This window comes from Lithobates pipiens, unplaced genomic scaffold (assembly GCF_037356315.1).
Source record: "Lithobates pipiens isolate NorthernLeopardFrog02 unplaced genomic scaffold, aLitPip1_a1.2 Scaffold_10, whole genome shotgun sequence".
NCBI lineage: Eukaryota > Metazoa > Chordata > Amphibia > Anura > Ranidae > Lithobates > Lithobates pipiens.
Genome location: NW_027507686.1, coordinates 36031743 through 36047220, shown reverse-complemented (window position 1 = coordinate 36047220; position 15478 = coordinate 36031743). Strand labels below are relative to the sequence as shown.

General features: G+C 46.0%; 1 protein-coding gene across 6 annotated transcripts in view; it reads left to right on the top strand.

Annotated features, from left to right (window-relative positions):
• BEAN1 (brain expressed associated with NEDD4 1) overlaps positions 1-13827 on the top strand; it is a 49678-nt gene extending 35851 nt beyond the window's left edge. For 5 of the 6 annotated variants that reach the window (XM_077454274.1, XM_077454265.1, XM_077454255.1 and 2 more), the window contains one exon: positions 7581-13827. In XM_077454274.1, coding sequence (XP_077310400.1) covers positions 7581-7884 — 304 coding nt within the window. In that variant the 3' untranslated portion in view covers positions 7885-13827. The remainder of the gene's footprint in view (positions 1-7580) is intronic. The other variant, XR_013262732.1, reaches the window with a different exon arrangement.
• Positions 13828-15478: the final 1651 nt, after the last annotated feature.

Below are 15478 nucleotides of genomic sequence, written 5' to 3'. Positions count from 1 at the left end.
CAGGCTGTAGGGCTCTGCAGGGCAGGTGTCTAGTACCTCCCCCTCGTTCTAGAAGCTTGTAGAAGCTTCTGGAAGTTAGTGGGTGGAGGGTAGGAAGCCTTGATCTGCATACTTGAGGTAATCTGCCAATCCCCAGGCAGAAGGCCTGGCAGGGTGTCTGGGTCAGCTCTTAACGCAGGTCTTCTGTGTTTCAAGCATAATGCCGCGTACACATGACCGGACTTTTTGACAGCAAAGGTCCGACGGAACGAGTCCGTCCGACAATTCGATCTTGTGTGGGCTCCATCGGACCTTTGCTTGCCAAAAATCCGGCAGACTTTAGAAATAGAACATGTTTTAAATTTTTCGACCAGAAATCCGCCGGACCGAGAAATCTGTTTGTGTGTATGCTAGTCCGACGGACAAAAACCAACGCTAGGGCAGCTATTGGCTACTGGCTATGAACTTCCTTATTCTAGTCCAGTCGTACGTCATCACATTTGAATCCGTCTGACTTTGGTGTGATTGTGTGTGGCCAAGTCCGTTCATTCGGAAAGTCAGTCGAAACTCCACCGAAAGTCCGCGGACCTAGTCCCTCGAAAAGTCCGGTCGTGTGTACGCGGCATTAGTCTCTAAATGCATAGAGCCTTAAACGCGAGTACCACCTGTTACAGCGCTCAGCCCCATACAGTATCAGCCTGCTACAGACTGTGCTATGAGGTCCCACACTGGTTCCAGCATATTATATCCGGCTTCCTTAGAGTGCCAGTCTGTGGCTGGCCAGTCTGGGACGATGTCACTTCCATGCATGCACAGGAGTCATTTATCCTGGCACACTAGTACTGTTCTGGAAATGTAAACCGAGCTGCGCATTCATGTCTCTTCTGAAATAAGGAGCCTGCTGTTGGCAAAAAATAAAAATTGCCCTTAGTTTTGCTTTAAAGGATCAATTCACACTAGTATGATGTCAGAGATCGGATGTGATTCACACCGCACTGCAGTGAAAAAATAACATGCAATCTCTGTGCGATGCGATTTCAGCTGCTTCATCCCAATTGCATACCTCCCAGCTGTCCCTGATTTCGAGGGACTGTGCCAGATTTGGAGTCCCTTAGTCCCTCTTTCCCCCTCATTTGTCCCTCATTGTGGTCTGATCTATATAGTTGTATATAAAATGCACTATTTATCGTTCAAAAAGTGTTTCCCAGTGCTAATCCTTTTATCCAATTTCTAAATTGCTGCATTTGTAAATTTTAAAAGCCAATGTAAAGGAATAGTAGTGGCAAAGAAATACCCTTGTGGATTTAATTAACCTTTTTTTTGGTTAATTCTCCTTTAAGGAGGTGTGGCGGAGGGGGCGTGTCCTATGCCTACATACTTTTGCTAGTAGGTATCCTATGGCTACATACCTTTTGCTAGTAGGTGTCCCTCATTCCCATCTCAAAATGTTGGGAGGTATGCAATTGATATGAATAGGACTGCATGCACGGTGATGCACGGAACACCTGTGCATCTCCGTGCGGGCGAATACGGCCCTTGCACAAACATACGCTTAGGTATGGCCATGTAAATGAGGCCTTAAGTAAACTTTTCCACCAAAAACAAAAATCTCTCACTGCATTCAACTCTGTTTGCTATTCTCAAGTAAGTTCTGAAAAATAGATTTAGTTGGGAAAGCTACCAGTTCCTTCTAGGAAGACTGTTCATAAAAATGTGATATCTTGTGAAATATTTGGGAAAATGTATTCCCCCCACCCCGATGACTGTTCCCCTAAAGAACTGAATGCATAGAATCTTCCTGTGTATCATCAGAGGAGAGGCAAAAAGTTACGAGATGTAAAGTGAGAGAGAGGATCCTGTGCCCTTACTGCGAATGGCTGCTGGGGACAATCTCCAAGCTATTGAGGGAAGCCAAAACCTTGAGTTAAAAGTAAATATATGTTTTATCTTTGCCCTTTTAAATTTCTAATGGTGCCTTTTTTTTTATTTGAATGATTGGAGAGAAGATCTAAGTCAGGGTTTCTCAACCAGTGTTCTATGGTACCCTAGGGTTCCTCTAGAGCAGGGGTGTCCAAACTTTTTTCAAAGAGGGCCAGATTTGATGAAGTGAACATGCGTGAGGGCCGACCATTTTGCCTGACAATTAAACCATTAAAATTCGGTCTAAGTGTGTTCGTTCGAGCACTAATACACTGCCTAACAAGAATTATTTTGCGTTTGTGGCTGTGTGTGAGTAAAGAGATGAGCTTGGGCATGTTATTTGGATATACCGTCTTTATTGGCGAATAGCACGCACCTTCACTTTAAGAGGGAAGTTTCAGGAAAAAATGTACAATTTTAAATAAAGAACTGTGAAGCAAAATAAGGGTCAGTGCCCATCTGCAGAACTCCAATTGCAAGGAATACAGCGCCCACCATTGCTAGGAATGCAGCGCCCACCATTGCTAGGAATGCACCCGCCATTGCCAGGATTTCACTCACTATTGCCAGGAATTCACCCACTATTGCCATGAATGCACCCACCACTGCCAGGATTTCACTCACCATTGCCAGGAATGCACCCACCATTAGCCAAGAATGCACCCACCATTGCCATCAGTGCAGCCTTGGAGGGGACATGGAGGGGGCAGGACGAGCGCCAAAGATATCCTACAGGAGAATCTCCTGTTTACACAGCGGCCTCTTTAAGAGAAAGTCCCGCCTCCTTTGATGGACAGAACAGTCGTCCAATGGCGGAGATGGGACTTCCTATTACAGAGGCTGCCGTGTAAACAGGAAATACTCCTGTGTGCATGGCACTCTTACCACCTCCTATACCCGAGGCAGCCAGACTGAGCCTATATATCTTTGGTGGACCCGGCGCTGGGAGATCGTCGGGGGCCACAAAAGACTTTGGACATGCCTGCTCTAGAGGTTGCTAGGGGGTTCCTTGAGCAATGAGCAATTTCTGCATTTCAGAGAAGTTCCCACTTACATCATTGAACATTTTAGCTATCTGTAAGGGGGTGATTGTTCCCAATGACCACAAATGTAAGGGGCATTCTTCCCACTGACCATTACATATAGAGTATCATGAGTTGTAGATCATAGTAACTTTTAGCAGGGGTTCCCTGAGACTGAGAAGTTGTTTCGAGGGTTCCTAAGTGTTGAACAGGTTGAGAAAGGCTGGTCTAAGTTAAGGCTGGCTAAGGGAGCAATCTACCCCCCAAAATACGACATGATTATATAGAAAATTGCGGTGTGAGAAAGCCATCTGCCACCTTCCATAGAGTCTCTAAGATTCTGCAATCACCTGCATTCTATCAGTTTAATGTGATCTGTTGTGTATTCAGAAGAGAATTATTCCCGAAGGAGAGAAGTCTTTATTTGTTTTACAGGATCTATGGAGCATCTGCTGCCATGAAGTAATCATCCCTCCGTATTATCCAGCAGCATATTTCAGACTCACAACGTTGTAATTGCTTTCAGATTCCTCTCAGATCTGAATTTACCGACCATCTGCTTTAGGCTGCAGACAGAGCAGCTTAAAAACATTGTGGGCAGAAACTCATTGGTGTAGAAGAGCGGTGGTCAATGAGTTGGATGTAGATGACCTTGTCTTACTGGGGAGAAGAAGGCTATTCATGGACACTTTTTCAACCTCTTATGCCCATTAGTGCTCATGCACACGGACGTTTTAAAAAACTGGCTGCAAAGCTAGCTCAACACCTGGAAAAATCGGCGTTAAAAACGTTTTTACCGCGTTTTGCATTGGCGGTTTTGCGCGTTTTTAGCGTTGGCGTTAAGTAGCATTTTTTAAAGAAACACATCTCTTGGCTATAGCACTCCCAAATTTCCCACAATGCCACAGAAAACAAAGAAAATATGTTACGCTTTTATGCGCGTTTTTCCGCGATTCACATTTTTACAGCTCTAGCTCCGCGCCACGGAAAGCACTGATCCTGGGTTTTTTTTACAGCTTAAAAACGCCTATGCCATTTGCAGCTCAAAAACGCCTAGGTGGGCATGAAGCCATAGACTAACATGGCCAGCCGTTTTTAAGCTGCAAAAAAATCTCAAAAAGCGGCTGTAAAAACGTCCGTGTGCAATGAGGCCTCATATGCATACAGCTCTGGGGCTGGGAATGCTTTCTGGTGGGCTTGCTCGGGTAGCTTTGGATAAGGACTCGAACATGGCTGAGCTCATCCCTACTGGTCAATAGAATAAGGGGAAAGTTCCTTTAAGTTCTTGTCAGTAGAAACATAGCTCCTTAAAGAGGGATTCCACCAAAAAAAAAAATATTAAAAGCCAGCAGCTATAAATACTACAGCTGCTGACTTTTAATAAATGGACACTCACCTGTCCCGGGTTCCAGCGATGCCGGCAGCCGAGGCCGATCGATCGCTCGGCTCTCGGCTGCTGTCGCCACCATTCTAGGTGAGGGAATCAGGAAGTGAAGCGAATCGGCTTCACTTCCCGGTTCCCTACTGCGCATGCGCGAGCCGCGCCGCGCAATAGGAAATCTCCGTGCTGTCACTGGGACCCGTGTGTGTCCCAGCAGACAGCGCGGCAGGGCAGGAGATGGCGTAGACTCCCACGGGAGTCTATGCCTGGAAGTGGGTGAAAATACCTGTCTTTGACAGGTATCTCCACCCCCCTCCCCCCTGAAAGGTGTCAATTGTGACACCGGAGGGGGGGAGGGATCCGATCAGCGGAGGTTCCACTTTAGGGTGGAATCCCGCTTTAAGGCCACTTTACACATTACAATCTGACTATACATTCTTTGTACAATCAGCTTTAGATGTATAAAATGTAATGTGAGGTCGTAACTAAACTATCCAATTAATTTGTGTCCAATCAGGAAGACCCTTACATTGTCAAACAGGCAGCTGGGTGGATCCCAACAATATGGTTGGCATTCTTTCAAAGCCTGGAGCGGTTCTGTGACGTCAACTGGCTCTGGGTCACACAAGAGCAAAAGTAAGTGCACTCCAGTGACCCACAAAAGAAGTATGGCCAAAAAAATCCTTGGCTATACTTCTCTTTTAAGAAACCTCTATCGATCTCTGGAGAAAGCCAAGGGTTCCACAGAACCCTGGTTGAGAATGGTTGCATTAGATCAGGGGTGCCAATCAACCAGGATAATTATTCCTGGTAAGTAAATTTGTGAGGAACAACCCTGCCTAAACTCCAGGGTGCTTCATTAATATGGTGCTGTCGATAGCCGATTCCGGTTTTTCGTCAGACAAAAGCTGGATGTGCAGACTATAAAATTTTTGTCGGATATGAACTCAACATTAAATTTTCGTTTTAATTAGTAAGGTTTTCGTACGAAAAAAATCGTAAGAGCAAGACTACACATGCTCAGGAACGAAAGAATATATACGAAACTATTCAACACCAGATATCGGGGAACTGGAGAAAGTGCAGAGAAGGGCAACCAAACTGATAAGAGGCATGGAGGAACTCAGCTATGAGGAAAGATTAGAGGAACTGAATTTATTCACTCTTGATAAGAGGAGATTAAGGGAGGATATGATCAACATGTACAAATATGTAAGGGGTCCATATAGTGTCGAGTTATTCACTTTACAGTCAACAAAGAGGACAAGGGGGCACTCTTTACGTCTAGAGGAAAAGAGATTTCATCTCCAAATACGGAAAGGTTTCTTCACAGTAAGAGCTGTGAAAATGTGGAATAGACTCCCTGCAGAGGTGGTTATGGCCAGCTCAGTGGATTGCTTTAAGAAGGGCCTGGATTATTTCCTAAGTGTACATAATATAACTGGGTACTAACATTTATAGGTAAAGTTGATCCGGGGAAAATCCAATTGTCTCTCGGGGGATCAGGAAGGAATTTTTTGCTCTGCTTTAGCAAATTGGATCATGCTCTGCTGTTTTTTTTTTGCCTTCCTCTGGATCAACTGTGGGTATAGAATTGGGTATATGGGATTGTATGATATTATTAATATATATTTAGTTTTTTTGTGGTTGAACTGGATGAACTTGTGTCTTTTTTCAACTTGACTAACTATGTAACACACTTCTGAAGCTGTATTCTGTCATACGAAAATTTTCATATAGTGAGTAACCTCTTCACTTTCAACACGAGACTAGCATGCAACAAAAAAAACGGATGAATGTCCATTCGAAATTTGATCGTGTGGACGAGGCTTAAGATAGCTTCGGATCAAATCCATCAGATCTTAAAGGGGTCTAAAGGATCGTTAGCTAGAGGTGCCACAATGAATCCAGGTACAAGAAAGAACCACCCATTGTATACAATCATTTGATTTCCTTAATTTTTTTTCTGATGCAGGGCAAAGCAACAAGTGTAATAGCTGGTACTTCTCAGTATAGAGGATGTCCATGTGTCTCTCCCTTTCCTCCAATGATGCACTGCTCAATATCTGAGCAGCCAATCTTTAGGCCTGAGTGTTTGCAAATGGTGAAGAAGGAAAGCCTCTAGCCTTGTGTAAGCTCTGACCAGATTAAATTGCAGTTTACGGTATATGGTGCTTTTTCACTTTGCTTCAGCAGATGAACAGCAAAGTAGTGAATGCTACTTCCATGGGGCATTCCACCTACACTATATTGCCAAAAGTATTGGAACGCCTGCCTTTTCACACATTCATTTTAATGGCATCCCAGTCTTAGTCTGTAGGGTTCAATATTGCGTTGGCCCACCCTTTGCAGCTATAACAGCTTCAACTCATCTGGGAAGGCCGTCCACAAGGTTTAGGAGTGTGTCTATGGGAATGTTTGACCATTCTTCCAGAAGCACATTTGAGAGGTCTGGCACTGATGTTGGACGAGATGGTAATTCATCCCAAAGGTGTTATATCAGGTTTAGGTCAGGACTCTTGCAGGCCAGTCAAGTTCCTCCAATTGAAACTCGCTCATCCATGTCTTTATGGGCCTTGCTTTGTGCACTGGTCCAAATCATTTGGTGGAGGGGGATTATGGTGTGGGGTTGTTTTTTAGGGCTTGGGCTTAGCTACTTAGTTCCAGTGAAGGGAACTGTTAAGGCGTCAGCATACCAAGACATTTTGGACAATTTCATGCTCCCAACTTTCTTTGTGAGAACAGTTTAGGGACGGCCCCTTCCTGTTCCAAAATGACTGCGCTGCAGTGCACAAAGCAAGGTCCATAAAGACATGAATGAGCGAGTTTTGGGTGGATAATACTGACCGATTTACACAGAGTCCTGACCTCAACCCAACAGAACACCTTTGGGATGAATTAGAGCAGAGACTGCAAGCCAGACCTTCTCGCCCAACATCAGTGCCTGACCTCACAAATGCGCTTCTGGAAGACTGGTCAAACATTCCCATAGACACACTCCTAAACCTTGTGGACGGCTTTCCCAGAAGAGTTGAAGCTGTTATAGCTGCAAAGGGTGGGCCAACTCAATATTGAACCCTATGGGCTAAGACGGGGATGGCATTAAAGTTCATGTGCTTGTAAAGGCAGGTGCCCCAATACTTTTGCCAATATAGGGAAAGTGGTTTCTATTACATTATTAGGTCAAAATTCTTTTTTTCAGTAATGAAGGATCATTTCTGGTTGGCTGATATGATTATTAAGGCCTATGTGAGTAACCTTGATGTCTGTTTTTCTAGCTATGAAGAGTGTGTGGTTCCAGGAAGCTCGGGATCTTACCTCCCCACTGATGAGCCTCCGCCGTACTCCTTGGAAGACCCACAACAGCTTCAACGTGATCTGACATTCAGCGACAACACAGAAGAGATTGCTCTGAGATTACATGAAAACACAGAAAATAACCTGATCCCGGCTTCGCTGTCTGCTGCTGATCTCCGTGATGTTTCACCAAGTAGAACCACAAGCAAGACAAGCCTACACCTTCCTATTATACCAATGGACATCCAAAAACACATGGCATCACCGACTACTCTAGTTCTATAGGAAACTTCTCAACTCCATCCAAATTGTTTTGTTTTGGTTAGAGTGAGGATGGGTAGGTACCTCTGTCTGGTTTTATCTGTCATCTGTTGGAGAGATTTCACCTCACTTCCTCTTTTAGTGACCACATGGGAACTGAGGAGATCTTCAAGACACCAAAAAAAAAAAAAAAAAACTGACAAAAGGTCTTGCCCTTCCCTGCAATACTTTGTTTTATTACTATGTGCCACGGCTGGAGAGATTTTGCTCGCTTTCTGCTTCAGAGAACACACAGGATGTGGGGGGAAATCTACCCAAGAGCTATCCCAGAGTATCAGTGTTGCGGGTGGAGCCATCGGTAGAGGAAGCAAGCGGCTGCAGAGGGAGCAGAGCCGCATAAGCCAATGCTTCCTCTATAGCGCCGGCTCCTGTCCCAGGCAAGAGTGATAATAAATGCACTCTGTCTGGGACTAGGGTTGGTACCTGTCTGGGATTCACCCGGACAATTTCGGGTTTCGAATCATGTGTCCGGGTTTCAAACTGTCTGAAACCTGGACACATTATTCAGACTGGACTATGGTCTCCCAGCAGGGTTGCTGGCTACAGTTGTCTAAGCTGAGAGTGTCTGTTACACACTCTTTCATGCTGCCCAAAGCCAACACTAACAATCCCTCCCCCCCCCCCATCCCCGCCACACACACAGACAGGAGAGGAGAGAGGGCTCAATGTGCTCCTCTTCCTCCCGCCCCTACCAGTTTGTGTCTACCCACACTCCAATCCTTGGCGCTGTGCCTCAGAAAAGGAAAGTGGGGGCTGGAAATTTGAAGTCCAGCAACTTCAGATACATCTGGATGAGAGTCGCCAAGGGGTGGGTGAGCTCACCATCCATCCCTGTCTGTGACTGAAGTCTCCCCCCCATTCTCTCTTCTGCCTCTGAGTGAGTACACTAAGGAAAATCAGGGTTCTCAGAGGACCCCTTACATCACAGTTTACACCAGAGGCCACAGTGTTCCCCCTTACATCAGAGTCCTCTCCGTAAATCAGAGTTCTCAGTGTTCCCCCTTACATCAGAGTCCTCTCCGTACATCAGAGTTCCCAGTGTTCCCCCTTACATCAGAGTCCTCTCCGTACATCAGAGTTCCCAGTATTCCCCTTTACATCAGGGTTCCCAGAGCATCCCTTACGTTAGAGTCCCCAGAGTTCTCCAGTGTAAGGGAACTCTGTGGACTCTGATGTAAAGGGGGACTCTTGTTATTAACTTCATATGATTAGAAATGTTATTTATTAGCAAAATATATGTATAAAAAAAATTCTGTGTCGCTAAAGTGTTCGGGTTTGAATTGAGGAAAAGGTGGCAACCCTATTTAGGATGCCGGGAGGCAGGCGTGATTGGCTGTCAGCCCAGCTGTATTCACACTAATTCACGCAAATATGCAGCCACTCGGCGCCAAAGCCCACCCGAGGAGAGGCTACATATTTGCGTGTGGCTGGCGCCAAGGGGTTAATTAACTGCTTGGATTGTGAAGAAGGGGGAGTCTTTTCCATACATCAGAGTTCTCAGTGTTCCCCCTTAAATCAGGGTTCCCAGAGCACCCCTTATGTCAAAATCCCCCGAGTTCTCCCTTACATCAGAATCTACAGAGTCCCCCCTTACAGTGTAGGGGAACTTTGCAGGTTCAGACGTAAATTGGGAACTTCATATGATTAGAGGGGAGTTTCCAGGCAGAAAAAATAAAAGCTCAAAAGCCTGTAGGAGAAGCTTCCTTGAGCTCCTTTGAGGTGCAGTGTGCATGAGCCCTTAGCCCTCTTTCACACAATCGGCCTGATCGGGTCCCCCTGTCTGTTTTCAGGCAGACCCAATCGGACCCTCCATTCACCTTTATGGAGCGGCAGATGTAAATAGACTTCTGTCCATTTACACCTGCCTACCGCCAATCCAATCCGTCTGGGCAGATCGGATCAGAAGGCCCATAGAGCAGAGCAAGCTGTGTCCGTGTCCGCTCTGCATATGGGGAGTGGACACAGAACTCGCATCTGCCCACTTCATCCTGCTCAATGGGGGATCAGTGGACAGATTCTCAGCTGGGCAAGCAGGTTTTGCCCCATGTGAAAGGGGCCTTATGGGGGCTCAGGACAGTAAGGGCTCGTTTAGATTGGGACCTGTGACCGGTTACCAAATCACTTAAGTGGCCTCTTCAAAGGTTGAGCACCCTTGGGCTAGAGAAAAAGCAATGAACACCTGACAGAGGTTCTAATCTTCTCACATTCTGTTCCAAACTAAAAAAAATATGGCTGCAATGGCTATTTAAAGGATAAGGGCACTTTAAATTAAAGTGCACTTATCGTTCATGCCTTGTTCCCCTGACCAAACCTAACCCACACTTCCCCCCAAAATGGCTGCAATTCTGTTGTTTGTTTACATCCAGCAGTGCAAGTCTTCACTGTTCTGGCTACAACTGCCATTGCAACCATATAGACATCTATGGGACGGTTTCCGGTCTCCAGACTCCGCCCAACCCCATAGACATCTATGGGACCACTTCTAGTCTCCAGACTCCGCCCAATACCGTAGACATCTATGGGACCGTTTTCAGTCTCCAGGCTCCGCCCAACCCCGTAGACATCTATGGAGCGGTTTCCGGTCTCCAGACTCCGCCCAACCCCATAGACACCTATGGGACCGTTTCCAGTCTGCAGACTCCACCCAACCCCATAGACACCTATGGGACCGTTTCCGGTCTCCAGACTCCACCCAGCCCCTTAGATTTATATGGGGCACTAATGCATAGGTGCAGCCAGGTTAGTGAGGACTTGCCCCACTGAATGTAAGCAGAAACATTGCCTGATGTAGGTAAATATGTATCTATGGAAGGGGACGGTAGGTTAGGTTGGATCAGGAAAGAAGCAAAATGATAAATGCATTTTATTTAAAGTGCACTTACCTTTTAAAGAGTTTCATTAGACACTACAGCAGCATAGGCATGTGCAGGAGTGTGCCTGTGCGAGTTGCCAATTACCCCTTGTGCCCGGGCATCCCCTTCCCCATGTTGCACTCCCCCACTGCAGTGCTGCTAGCTTCCATCCTCTCCTCTACCCCCACCCCACCCCCCCGCTTGTGTGGGGGGGGGGGGGATTTCATAATGGAGAGTGGGGGAAGGGGCTAATCAGTATGTCATTTTCCAGCCCCTTCCTTTTCTAAATGAACAAGCTCACTCACTGTGTTCAATCATAAGTCAAGCATAGTAACTGTGTTTACTATGCTTCCGTTTATGAATGAACAGGAAGCCACTCAGCACAGAGCACTTTTCATTCATTCACTGTCCAGTGCAGCTGAGGCCGCAGAGAAAGATGTGTTTGAGCTTTGGGGTGCACACCCTAATGCAAAAGTCTGCACACACCTTTGCATAGCAGCTAGGTGGTTTGCAGGACGTGGTCTGGGTTATATTTCTCGCTGAGGCACTATCTGCATGTAGTTTATATTTCCTATCTGTGTTTTCGTCAGTATCCCCTTGTTGCTCTTGCATCCTCCCCCTAAAGAAAAAAATAGTAAAAGTTTAAATTCCTATCATAGATAAAATACTTAGCATGGGAAGGGGGGGGGGGGTGCACACTTTAGATCAGTGCCGCAGCTTCACGTCTGGTTTGACAGCAACACATAACACAATTGGCAATTTTGGTAAATCTAAGGCCGCGTACACACGGGCGGATTGTCTGGCCAACTAAGTTCGTCAGACAATCCGACAGACAGTCCGTTCAAAATTTGAATGAATGGACTTGACCACACACGATGAACAGACAGTCCGCCGAAAACTTGCGCGATGACGTGTACAGCACGTACGACGGGACGAGAAATTCGACGTCCAATACACTGCAATGCAACCTTCGCCGTGTAAATCCTTTCTGAGCATGCGCCAAACTTAGTCTGTCGAACTTGCCTACACACGAGCGGACTGTCCGCTGAAACCAAGTTTGGACGGACTGTCTTACGGAAATTCCGTAAGACTTTGTTCGTCAGACAATCCGCTGAAAAAGTCAGCTGAAGCCCACACACGAGCGGATTGTCCGCTGAAACACGGTTCAGCGGACTAAGTTGGGCAGACAATCCGCCCGTGTGTACGCGGCCTAAGGGTTGCCAAACAAGTGACAATCTGGCCATACAATCAGCAAAACGATATAATATCCTGTATTGTATTCAATCAGGCAGGCCCTTGTACTATATGCAATATATTATCAGAAATATTGGGACGCCTGCCTTTACACAAATGTGAACTTTAATGGTATCCCAGTCTTAGTCTGTAGGGTTCAATAGTGAGTTGGCCCACCCTTTGCAGCTATAACAGCTTCAACTCTTCTGGGAAGGCCGACTACAAGGTTTAGGAGTGTGTCTATGGGAATGTTTGACCATTCTTCCAGAAGCGCATTTGTGAGGTCAGGCGCTGATGTTGGATGGGAAAGCCTGGCTCGCAGTCTCTGCTCTAATTCCTTACAAAGGTTTTCTGTGGGGTGGAGGTCTGGACTCTGTTCAGGCCAGTCAAATTCCTCCACCCCAAACTCGCTCATCCATGTCTTTATGGACCTTGCTTTGTGCACTGGTCCGAATCATTTGGTGAAGGGAGGATAATGATGTGGGGTTGATTTTTCAGGGGTTGGGCTTGGCGCCTTAGTTCCATTAAAGGGAACTCTTAAGGCGTTAGCGAACCAAGACATTTTGGACAATTTCATGCTCCCAACTTTGTGGGAACAGTTTGGGGATAGACCCTTCCAGTTCCAGCATGACTGCGCATCAGTGCACAAAGCAAGGTCCATAAAGACATGGATGAGTGAGTTTTAGGTGGAGGAACCTGACTGGCCTGCACAGAGTCCTAACTTAAACCCAATAGAAAACCTTTGGGCCATCCATGTCTTTATTGGCCTTGCTTTGTGCACTGGGCCAAATTATTTGGTGGAGGGGGGATTATGGTGTGGGGTTGTTTTTCAGGGGTTGGGCTTCACCCCTTAGTCCCAGTGAAGGGAACTCTTAAGGCGTTAGCGAACCAAGACATTTTGGACAATTTCATGCTTACAACTTTCTGGGAACAGTTTGGGGATGGCCCTTTCCTGTTCCAACATGATTGCACACCAGTGCACAAAGCAAGGTCTAGTAAGACATGGATGAGCGAGTTTGGGGTAGAGGAATTTGACTGGCCTGCACAAAGTCCTGACCTAAACCCGATAGAACACCTTTTGGATTAATTAGAGTGGAGACTAGGCCTTCTTGTCCAACATCAGTGCCTGGCCTCACAAATGCACTTCTGGAATAGTTGAAGCTGTTATAGCTGCAAAGTGTGGGCCAACTTAATATTGAACCCTATGGACTAAGACTGGGATGCCATTAAAGTTCATGTGCGTGTGAAGGCAGGCGTCCCAACACTTTTGACAATATAGTGTAGTCGGTGATAGATCTAAACAAGATCATACAATCAGATTGTATTGTGTGTGTGATGAGTTTAAAGTTGATTGTGCAATGATTGAATGTTCAGATTGTAAGGTGCATGGTGACCTTTACACAATATCATTGTCAACGATTACAGAAAGCCATGTAATCACAGATTTTAAAAACACATCTGAGCAAAAGCCACTGTTCTGGCCACAGTATTAGCCCTTAGTAAGTTCTAATGTCACACTATTGTGCCTGTATAACCATTTCTAGTGATATGACTAGGTACCTTTTAGAAACCAGTATAACCGGTCTTTGGTTTTACTTGGTTATCTGCAGAATTCCCACTCCCCCCACAATGTATGTTTGTGTAACACCAACAATTTCAATGTTCAGAATAAGAAGTGCAATTAGTTTATATCTAGCAATAATTGCAATAGATTTTCTATGATGTCTACCAGTAATAAAAATGGCTACCGCCTCTCAGAACATCATCTATCCTCTATGGAAAATAATAGGTTATCAAATAAAGCAATAAAATGCTAAACTGACTTAACTTTGTAAATGTCTTTTTTATATCTATTTGTGTTATACTGATTAATGTGCATGCAAATCATAGCATAGAACTTCTCTTAACCACTTCAATACCGGGCATTTTTACCCCCTTCCTTCCAAGCCAATTTTCAGCTTTCAGCGCTGCCGCACTTCGAATGAAAATTGCGTGGTCATGCAACACTGTACCCAAACTACATTTTTATTCTTTTGTTCACACAAATAGAGCTTTATTTTGGTGGTATTTATTCACCACAATTTTTTTTTGTTTTCATTTGCATAGATTTCCTTTCACTTCCTGTTTGGCTATGGAGCAGGAAGTGAAGGGAAATCTCTGCAATGGGACAGGGATGGTAAAAAAAGAAACTGACAGGGGCTATAACCCTCCCTTATTCTATCCAAAATCAAAAAAGATGCCCCCTCAGAGTCAGCATTGATGGGCACAGACTGAGGGGCTCAGAGTCCACATTGATGAGCACAGACTGAGGGTCTCAGAATTGATGGGCACAGGCTGAGGGGCTCAGAGTCCGCATTTATGAGCACAGACTGAGGGTCTCAGTCCATGCCCATCAATGCTGACTCTGAGCCCCTCAGTCTGTGCCCATCAATGCTGACTCTGAGCCCCTGAGGGGCTCAGAGTCAGAATTGATGGGCACGGACTGAGGGGCTCAGTCTGTGCCCATCAATCCTGAGACCCTCAGTCTCTGCTCATAAATGCTGACTCTGACCCTTCAGTCTGTGCTCATCAATGCTGACTCTGAGCCCCTCAGTCTGTGCCCATCAATCCCGAGCCCCTCAGTCTGTGCTCATCAATGTGGACTCTGAACCCCTCAGTCTGTGCCCATCAATCCTGAGACCCTCAGTCTGTGCTCATCAATGCTTTCTCTGAGCCCCTCAGTCTGTGCTCAATGCAGACTCACCAATGCCTGGTTCACACAGCGGGTGTCTCCTGCTGTGTCACGGAGCTGGTGTTTGAAGATTCAATGAAGCAGCTAAAAACATACGATCACCACAAGTGGACATTTAGGCCGGGTTCACACCACAGCGATGCGGGAACGCCGCGAATCTGCAGCGTTTTCCCGCATCGCATTACTCCCGCCGGCAGTTCACACTGCCCTATGCGGACGGCTGGGAGTGTCAATGATATGTTAATGACACCCCTAGATCCGTCCGCATATCGCAGTGCGATCTGCCGACTCGCACAGGAATCGGATCGCATGGTGTGAACCCCCCATGCCATCCGATTCTGTTGCGGACCAAAAAAAGGGTCCCGTGCGAGTTTGCTGCGGGAGCGATGCGAATTCAGCCATACTATCTGTATGGCTGAACTCGCATCGCTACGGAGATCGGATGTGATTTGCGGTGCGAATCACATCCGGATCTCCCCCCGCAGCAGTGTGAACCCAGCCTTACGGTCAAAAGCTCCGCCCATAGGCTATAAAAGAATTCTAATGTTGTTTGACTACAACATTAGAATTTTACTATAGCTTGTGAGCGGAGCATTAGACTGGAAATGTATGATTGTGGCGTTTAGCTGCTTCGTCATATCTTCTTAGAACATCCGACAGACACCATAAGCCCTCAATTGACAGATTTGATCTTAATTAATTCAGATTTTCGTATGAATATATTGACACTTTGGGCCCAATT